The sequence below is a fragment of the Oratosquilla oratoria genome, chromosome 14, assembly GCF_046742065.1.
Source record: "Oratosquilla oratoria isolate Oo_2021 chromosome 14, ASM4674206v1, whole genome shotgun sequence".
NCBI lineage: Eukaryota > Metazoa > Arthropoda > Malacostraca > Stomatopoda > Squillidae > Oratosquilla > Oratosquilla oratoria.
The window spans coordinates 55,289,268-55,299,231 of record NC_134790.1 but is presented as its reverse complement, the minus strand read 5'-3'; the positions used below and the strand labels follow the sequence as shown (position 1 = coordinate 55,299,231).

Sequence of the window (9,964 nt, the reverse complement as noted above, 5' to 3'; positions counted from 1 at the left end):
GTGTGTGTGAACAAAGTCCTCCACATGTGCTTCGACGCGGTATTTTAGCTTATAGCATCGCCGCTGCAGAAGTGGAAGGGACAGGAAATTTATATGTTGTGTAGAAATAGCTGGCCTTTGGCCTTGTATTATATTTGTGTAGGTTAAGTCTATATTACTCCTGTACTACATGCATATATATCCTCATGAAAGCACAACCTAGGCCCTGCCGAGCCAGGTTTCGGCCAGGATGGGTCGTGTGCTTCTTTAGAGTACGCATGACGTGTATATAAGGACGCCAGGTTTGGGTCTCCAGGGCACAGATTCAACACAAGCTTGGCTCCGTCAAGCATCTCCTTCGTGGGAGTTCGTCGTCGTCGTCGCGGTTTCGATAAGTTTTCATTTCCCTCGTGGGATACTTCCTGCTTAGTAGGAACTTGAATTCGATCTCGTTGCGTAGTGGTAAATTGAAGCAAAGTCTGCGAAGTGCTCCGCCTCGTTGTGTGGTGGTAAAGTGGTTAAGATTGAGTGTAAACAGTGAAGTGTTGGAAGTATAATTATTATACTTCCGAAAAGTGCAATTGAAGGGATTAAGTGATATTGTAATTCCGAGTGCAGTGGTAAAAGTATAGTGTAGTGAAGTGTCTTTTTTCTTTCCTTTCTCTTTTTTTGTGTGAAGTGTTCGGTGTGAAATAACTTCCGATATTAAGTGCGGTGCTAAAAGTATAGTGCAGTGAAGTGTTCTGTGTAAAAACAAATACGGTGTTGGAAGTATAGTTACTATACTTCCGATATTAAGTGCAACTTCGTCTAGACATCCGGCCACCGTGGATCAGCGGTCGCTCAACGTCGTTTCGCTCGTCTGCGAAGTGCTCCGCCTCGTTGTGTAGTGGTTGAAATTAAGCGTGTGAATAATAGTGTTGTGATTAGAAGTATAATTATTATACTTCCGAGTGCGGTGCTAAAAGTATAGTGTAGTGAAGTGTCTCTGTGTGAAATGCAGTGCTAGAAGCACTGTAGTGTAGTGTAGTGTTCTTTCGTCTTTAGTGAAAGTGCAGTGACTAAGTACTTCCGAGTGCAGTGTTAAAAGTATAGTGTAGTAAAAAAGTGCAATTGAAGGGATTAAGTGATATTATAATTCCGAGTGCGGTGCTAAAAGTATAGAGTAGTGAAGTTTCTCTGTGTGAAATGCAGTGCTAGAAGCATTGTAGTGTAGTGTAGTGTTCTTTCGTCTTTCGTGAAAGTGCAGTGACTAAGTACTTCCGAGTGCAGTGTTAAAAGTATAGTAGTGTAAAAGTGCAATTGAAGGGATTAAGTGATATCATAATTCCGAGTGCGGTGCTAAAAGTATAGTGTAGTGTACTGTATTTTTTTTTTTTTTTTTTTTTTTTTTTCGTAAAAGTGCAGTGACTAAGTACGATATCAAGTGTTAAAAGTGTACGGTTTTAAACACGATGTAGTGTAGTGCTCTTTCCCCCCCCTTCCCCCCTTCCCTTCTTTCCTTTTTTTTTTTTTTTTTTTTCCTCTCTCCCCTTTCCCCCTTCCCTCTCATAACCCTCATCTCCCTACCTCCATACTACCTCCCCCTCCATTTTCCCTCTTCCTCCACCTTCACTCTACTCTTCTCCCTCCTGCCTATCTCCACTTCGCTCCTCCATCTCCTATTTTCTCCCGCTCACAACTTCCTCCTCCTCCATAACCCCTCCTGCTCATACCCTTTCTTCTCCTACTTCCTCACCATCTCCTCCACCCGTCCTCTCCTATCCCACATTCTCACTCTCCTCCCCTGTACCTAGTTGCTCTTCCATCCTTGCCCTTCGCCACTCACCCTTAAACTCCCTTCCTCCTTCCACTACACCTATCACTCTACTTCCCCCCCTTTACAAACCCTCTCCCTCACGCTCACCCTTACTTCTTCCTTTCTCACTTCTCCACTATCCCTCCTCCCCTATCACTCCCTCCTTTTCCTCTCCCCACCTCTCCCTCCTCCGCCTCCCCAATCACTACCCTTCCGCTTTCCCGCCTACACATCCTGTCTCGATCCCTCGTTTCCTGCTACCAGCAACAGCAAGAATGGATGAATCCACGCGCCTTTCAGAAACGGGCGATGACGGTGAAGGAGGCTGGGTGACTGCTGGCCAAAAGAGGAGTAAGAAGAAAGAGCGTGCTATTCGCTCTGGAGATGGTCAGGAGAGTCGGGAGCAAGCGGACGGGGCCAGGAGGGCATCGCTCCCTTTGGTCACCACAGGATACAAGATCCCAAAGTCTCCAGAAGGTTTCCAATCAGCCTATGCGCTTTCTCGAGAAATCGAGAAAGAGCATAGCAATTGGAGCATCACTTTTAAGTATCTGCCAACCGGAGAGATTCTCATCTCTCCTAAGGATGAGGCCGCCACTTCTGCCCTTGCCAACCTAACGGAGGTCAGTGGTAGGAGGGTAAACCTCCAGAGGGTGGAAGGAGCAGAAAAGGGAACGAAGATGGTGCTACAGGGCTGGTCAACAGTTAATACCCTGGACGCCGTCGAAGAGCATCCACAGGTGATCAGTGCAGAGAGATGCACCTGGAGGAAGGAGAACACCAGGCAGGTCGTGGTTACCCTCCGGGGGCCCGCACTGAGGGAACTGGACCTGGGCATGTGGGGCACGTTCCCACTACGCACCTTTGTGCCGGACCCCATGAGGTGTTTTCGCTGCCAGCAGTACGGGCACCACCAAAGGCACTGCAGACGCTCGTTTAAGTGCGGCATCTGTAGTGGCCCACATACCACCGACACGTGCATTTCAAAGCACAAGAAAAACGAGGAGACGACTGCTAAGTGCCCCAACTGCGGCAAAACACATCATGCTTGGAGCCTTGCCTGCGGTGTCCGCAGAGACGAGGCCAAGGCTGCAAGGGAGGTATACAAGGCCAGAGAGGACTACGTTCCAGCCCCGCCCCGTCCCTCGGTGTGGAAACACCCTCGGCAACCGAGGGAGCCACGCCAGCAGCCTCCAACACCGTCGCCTGCGCTAACGGAGGCAGAGTTCCCTGGGCTCCCTCAGCGGCCCCATTTCCATAACGGAACCAAGAACCACAGCCCCCCAGCAGAACCTCCTGTCCAGAGGGAGCAGCAGCCGGCGCAAGCCCTTCCGCGGCTACTCACCTTCCAGGATGACGAACTGATGCAGTTCGTCATGGTCGCCGCGGCTGCGCTGGCCCGCCACCTGGGGAGCTCGGAAGACCAGGTCAGGGAAGCTGCGAGCTTCCTCAAGGACATGGCGCAGGCGATGGTCTCCATCAAAAAGTGCTCACCTGCCACCAAGCCCTCCATGTCTCCGTCCGCTGCACCAGGTACCACCCAGGAGACCGAAAGCTCTCCAACGATCCCATCTCCTGCGCAGCCTCCCGCAGTGCCCTCGACCAGTGTCCGAACACCCGAGGAGGATCCAGCGCCCTCCCCAGTACGCGCAGAGCCGCCAACGTCTGACGAGCCGGCCCGAAAAGGCAAAGCAGGAGCCGCGGTCAAGGCTACACTGCCTGAGGGCCCAGTTCGAGTTCCGTACCAGACGAGGCGAGAGGTTACCCTCTCTAAGGCAGGTGGCGCAGCGTTTGTGGCTGGATTCCCCCTAGGGAAACGAAGGGGCGGATACGGACACTGATGGTAGCAGCGAGGGCTCTTCTTCTTCACCGTCAAGCCCGTCATCGTCATCAGAAGACAACGAGCGCGCTCGACCACCCAGACTGTTCGCTTCCTCCAATGGAATATCCTTGGATTCAGAGCGAAACAGTCACTTCTGCAAGCCATCATACGGCAGGAGGAAAAACAGGTCATCCTCTTGCAAGAGACCCTGGTGGGAGAGGAAGAGATCAGGATCTCTGGATACCACGTGTTCGTGTCGCCCAAACGGACACAAGCAGAGGTTGTATGACCCTTGTCCATGCGTCCATCCCATGTTAGAGTAGACCCACCAATAGAGTGTGGGGAAGATGTGGAGGTGTCGCAGTTCGACTTGAAACGATCCATGTGTATAACATTTACAAGGCCCCTGTGCGTGGACACTTGGACCTGGGGGAAGTATGCACCGTCGCGGAGGACGAGCAGTACATCATCGCAGGTGACTTTAATGCGCACCCACCTCTGTGTCGCCTACAAACTCGTCGGCGACACATTGATGAATCCTGAACACCAGCCGGGTGTGGTCCTACTGAACGACGGGTCGCCGACGCATACGACATGGCAGGCTCGATCTCTCATTTGTCTCCTCCTCATTGCTGCATCGGATGTCGTGGAGCATCAACGACACGGCTACGAGTGATCATTTTGGAATAGACATGTCGCTCCGTAGCCCGCACCCCCAGTGGTCCAGAGAATAGGAAGGTGGAACCCGCGCAAGGCAATTGGACGTTGTTCAAGGACAGAGTGGCTCGCGAGGTCGTCACGACGCTCTGGCCATGGGTGAGTTGGACGATGCGGAGGCCTCACTGGTCTCTGCTATCCATGCAGCGGCAGAGGAGGCAATACCTAAGAAGGGCCTCAACAGGAGGAGACATCGAGATGGTTGGTACTACAACCAAGAGATCAAGGATGCCAACCACAGGGTCAACCGTCTACGAAAGATCCTGCGTAGACACCACAACCCTGCTAACCTGGCCAACCTCCGGAGTGCCGTCGAAGAGGCCAAGGAGACAGCTCGACGTGTGCGTAGCGAGAAGTGGCTAGAATGGTGCCAAAGCTTTAGTGAGTCCACCACGCTAAAGGAACTTTGGGGGAAACTCCACATAGCGACCAGCCGTACCCCACCACGGCGCGCTCCCCGTGCACCACAGTGCGAGGCAGAAAATCTGGCGCAAGAATTTGCCAGACGCACGCACACAGCCACGCTACCCGTCGAGCTGCAACAGAGGCAGGCCATGCTCCGTGAACCAAGAGAGATCAGGATACAAGCTGCCATGGGGTCTCCGGGTGACACGGACACGCCATTCACCATCCATGAGCTGCAAGCCTCACGTAAGAGATCCTCCGACACTGCTCCAGGGAGCGACCTAGTGACGTACTCCATGGTTGCACACCTGGGGGATGCTGGAGAAGAAGCACTCCTCCAGGTGGTAAACAGCAGTTGGTCCTGTGGAAGACTTCCGTCCAACTGGAAGAGGGCCGACATCGTGCCTATCCCCAAGCCCAGGGAGCCCGGAAAGTATCGTCCTATCTCCCTGACGAGCTGCCTGGGGAAGACCATGGAAAAGATGGTTCTCCAAAGACTTTTGTGGAAACTGGGACCACCACAAGAGAACCTCTATGGCTTCACCAAAGGGGTGGGCACGGCTCAATGCATTACAACGCTTCTGAGCCATGTGGAGCAACGTCACGCCATGGTCGTCTTCTTTGACCTGGAGAAGGCATTCGAGCTTGCCAGTCCCGCTGCAATTCTGGACAGTCTGGCTGCCAGAGGAGTACAGGGGAAACTGTTACAGTGGATAGCGGACTACCTCTCCAATAGAACTGCCAGAGTCCGTCTACAGGGAGTGGAGTCCTGCTATCACCCCCTGGAAAATGGTACACCCCAGGGTGGGGTTCTCAGTCCCACCCTGTTTAACGTGCTGATGAGTGCATTAATAGCCATCCCTCTACCCACAGGATGCCGCCTCCTATCATACGCAGACGATGTCGCGCTGGTGGTGGCAGGCAGAAGGACCAAGGCCAGAAGGACGCAAATGTGCCTCGACCGCATTTCCTCCAAATGCGAAGAGCTTGGCCTCAAGATCTCGCCACCAAAGACCAAAGCCATGTGTTTTGGCACTAGCGTGACACCGAGGGACAGGCTTCTGCTGCAGGGACATGAGGTGGAGTGGGTCAGCACGCACATGTACCTAGGTGTCTGGCTCGACTCCAGGCTGTCCTTCCGGACTGAAGTGGCATACATCCGGGGAAGGGTCCTCAGCCGGATTAACGTTTTGAAGTCCTTGGCGACCAGAGAGGCAGGTGCCAACTGCGCTGTCCTCCGGACATTCTACGTCAGCGCAATTCGACCGGTGATAGACTATGCCAGCAGTGCTCTGGCTGGTCTATCCGCAACACGGTTGGCTGACTTGGAGACAGTACAGAACCAGGCGCTGCGCGAAATATTGGGCGCGCCGCGCTGGACTCTGGTCGCCAATATGCAGCAAGAGGCGGGACTGGTGCCTATCAGTGTGAGGATCTCAGGATTGGTGGTAGCCTTCGCCATAAGAGTCATTCAGAGAGAACATGACTCGTTCCTGCGGCGAAGGCTAATCAGCGCCCTCCAGCAAGATCCGGATCTCTTCCCGCAGAAGAGGTGGTCAGCGAGGGTTGCACACCGCATAAGGGACCTTCACCTGCATGACCTTATCCTTCAGAAGAGGAGGGATGTGCCGGTGGAAGGTTATGTGTAGTCTCCCCCCTGGGAGAATCCACCGGCCAGAATCAGTGTGATGGCGTCACGACGCGGTACGCCGCTGCCGCGCCTGCGGGCGGATGCGGAGGCCACAATGAGATCTGTCGCCCAGGAAAACTGCGTCGTCTATTTTACAGACGGCTCCGTGGATCCCGTACACAACGTGGCAGGTGCAGCGTTTGTCACGAAGGACGAGGAACAGGGAGTAAGGGTGTTGGGCACTCGCTGCTCGACGCAAGCAGAGGGTGTTGCAGTGGGTCTAGCATTGACCCATGCTCTCAACACCCACCAACGTAATGTAGTTGTGCACACAGATAGTTTAGCTCTGTTGCAATTAATATCCAAAATTTATCACACTGACCAGAAAAAACTAATGACCTCACTGTTGTTTCAGCTCAAGGCCCTCCGTCAGCAAGGGAGATCAGTCGTCCTCAACTGGGTGCCGGGACACATCGGCATCCAGGGAAATGAAGCGGCAGACAGGGTGGCCAGAAGAGCGGCCACAGGGGACATGGAAGGCGGAATCGGTGTCCTCCCGAGCCGAACTGAGATCTTGGCCATTGCAACGAGAGCGATGGCCAAGAGGGAACTACAAAGCCATAGGAACCTAACAGCCCAGAGGCCGTCAGCACGCTGGTATCAAGTTGCCACAGCGTATGAGCGACTGACCCCTGGAGTCCGTCTCTCCAGGATAGAGGAAGTCACCCTTCATCGACTCCGTCTCGGGTATCGATGCTTCTCGGAGGTGACGGGACAGCCGGAGGCCTGCATCCACTGTGGAGAGGCCGGCGCAAACGGGCTAGATCATTATGTGGCCCTTTGCCCGGCGACCAGATTTCTACGTGCGGGCCCCAGGACCTCGGCTGGGGGACTCATCCGTCGACTGACGGTGTCCCTTAACTCGTATCGGCTGGGACGCCTCCTTCAAGTGCCGCCCCCCAGATGATACGGATGGGTTCTGTTCGACTGTACTCTCTTGCTGATTTTTTGACTTATGACACATTTCAATTTAAGCCAAGGACTAATGCTTTCTTTTCTTCACCTAGGTAACTGCGCATGATGCCTTAGACTGGACCGGATGGGACGCGACGGGTGCAGGAACTACGTCGGCTGGACCGGATGGGACGCGACGGACTCATAGGACACTAACCACGTCGGCTAGATCGTGGAGACCGTACAGCGCAACATATATTGACATATTTTAACAAATGTACATGTAACTTATTGTAAAAGGCATACTTGTATGCCTTCTAGGAATATGGGTAGAGACCCAAACAAGATGTATTTCTTGTAAATCAATAAATCTAAAAATGGGTCTCCAGCCCAGTTCCATTCTATACTTGCCACAAGCGGGTTACGACTCAGGTCACTCTGCGGTCACTTTGGTGTTCAGGGCAGGGCGCCGAGCCCTGCCCGCTGACCCAGCCTACCAGAATAAAGCCACCAAACTCACTCGAGTCTCCTTCACTCCCACGTTACTAAAGCGCAAGTAACATTCTCGTAATGTTACATGTGTGTGTGTGTGTGTATGTATACATATACATAGAGCACATATACAAATACATGTATATAAATATATCTATATTTACAGTATATATATATATATATATATATATATATATATACATATATATATATATATATATATATATATATATATATATATATTTCTAAACAGAAATGTAGTTTCACATTTGTAAATGACACACAGGAACCCACAGTCGGAGAAAGAATAAACTTCGAATAAAGAAGAATCCTATATTTCGGCTATCAACTGTAGCCCTCTTCGTACTTTGCTGAAGAGGGCTACAGTTGATAGCCGAAATATAGGATTCTTCTTTATTCGGAGTTTATTCTTTCTCCGACTGTGGATTCCTGTGTGATATCTATTATATATATATATATATATATATATACATATATACATATATATATATATACATATATATATATATATATATATATATATATATATATATATGAGAGAGAGAGAGAGAGAGAGAGAGAGAGAGAGAGAGAGAGAGAGAGAGAGAGAGAGAGAGAGAGAGAGAGAGAGAGGAGAGAGCAATAAGGCGATTTGGTGAGAACCATATAGCCTGCCGACAGGTTCAGGCCAGGGCTTGACCTAATCCTAAGGCGGAGGGGTTAGGAGTTTCGGGTTTAGGGGCTAGGGACTAGGGGCTAGAGGCTAGGGGTAAGGGGTGGGGGAGGTAGAGCGAAAGTGCTGGTAGTCGTTCTGCTCTTTGTATCTTCTGCTGCATTGATGGCATCGCAGTTGTTCCCGGGCAGGGTGCATCCCTAAAGCGAGTGACGTCATCATTCGTTTTTCTCATTGGCTTTGCACCCCAAGGGTTCTCAACTCGGCAACATGATTTTATTATTGTTTTGTTGTAAACAGGAATTAAGCCATTCTATTGTGCTGATGTTTGATTTGGGGGATGAGTGGGTTCTTGAGTGAACCCCAATTTTCAATCCCCAATTCGAACCGCTGCCAATAAAATTAGCTGCCCTTTCTCATGAAATAATAAGTGAAAAGGAAAGTAAATAAATGAATAGATGAATGAAATTAATGAATAGATAAATAGATGATCAGCACAAATAAATAAATGAATAGATAGATATTGTAGACTAAATGAATAAATCAGTCAATCAATCATAAACAAACAAACATATAAGCAAGAAAAAGACAAATTGATAAATATACAAATAACTGAATAAATATGTCCATGGGATTCTTTCAACAACGAAGGTTTGATTGCTGATTTCGATCCGTGTAATTCTTTCTGTCCTGTTCATCTCAGTGGCGTCCTCGGGAATGTGCAAAGGGCAAAGCATTACTCGTTCGCAGGAATCAAACGCAACTGTTCCGGACCTTTGCAAGGGGGGTGGGGGATGGGGGGCGTGACAACTCCGGCAACCTAAAAAAAAAGGTAACGATCCTCTTGAGCTCTTTGTTAGAGAGAATTCTGCCCACCTTATGGTGTTCAGGCTGAACCTCTTCCTCCTGATGACTTTTTTTTTCTTTTCTTTTTTCCAAGATTTTTTTTTTTTTTAAGATTTTTTTTTTTTTTTTTAAGCTGGACGACCTTATTCGAATAAAGCAAAGATCTTGCGCTAAGGGAGTGTCCTTTGCTTTGAAGATACCTGTAACATATATACTGTATATCTTTTATTTGACGCCAGACAACTTTATTCAGTAGAAGTTAACACGGAGGATGAACGCTCACACCACATCCTGCAGGACGAATAAGGGAGGAAGAAGCAAAGAGGAAACGGAAGAGCCCCAGGGTGAGGCTGAGGGAGGGGGACCGAGGAGGAGGCCCGGATGGACGAAGAGGAGGAAGATCGGCGGGTGGGTGCCGAGGGTGTAGATGCCGAATAGATGGGGGAGAGGAAGAGGTCGGTTTTACTGGAGCAGTGCAGGGTTGCAAAACATGTCCTAGAAAATGGAAGAAGAGGTGGAAGAGAAGGAGGAGGAGGAGGAGGAGGAGGAGGAGGAGGAGGAAGGAGATGAAGAACGGAAAGAAGAGGAGGAAGGAAGAGAAAACGGAGGAGGAGGAGGAAGGAAGGAGAGGAAGTGGAAGAGGAAGAA

At 50.5% G+C, this 9,964-nt stretch overlaps 1 protein-coding gene across 1 annotated transcript; it reads left to right on the top strand.

The window, feature by feature from the left end:
* Window positions 1-6,409: 6,409 nt before the first annotated feature.
* Window positions 6,410-7,636, top strand: LOC143032552 (uncharacterized). The gene is made up of 2 exons (XM_076197419.1): window positions 6,410-7,327; window positions 7,419-7,636. The coding sequence occupies exon 1, from the start codon at window positions 6,410-6,412 to the stop codon at window positions 7,316-7,318; it is 909 nt and encodes a 302-aa protein (XP_076053534.1). The 3' UTR covers window positions 7,319-7,327; window positions 7,419-7,636.
* Window positions 7,637-9,964: the final 2,328 nt, after the last annotated feature.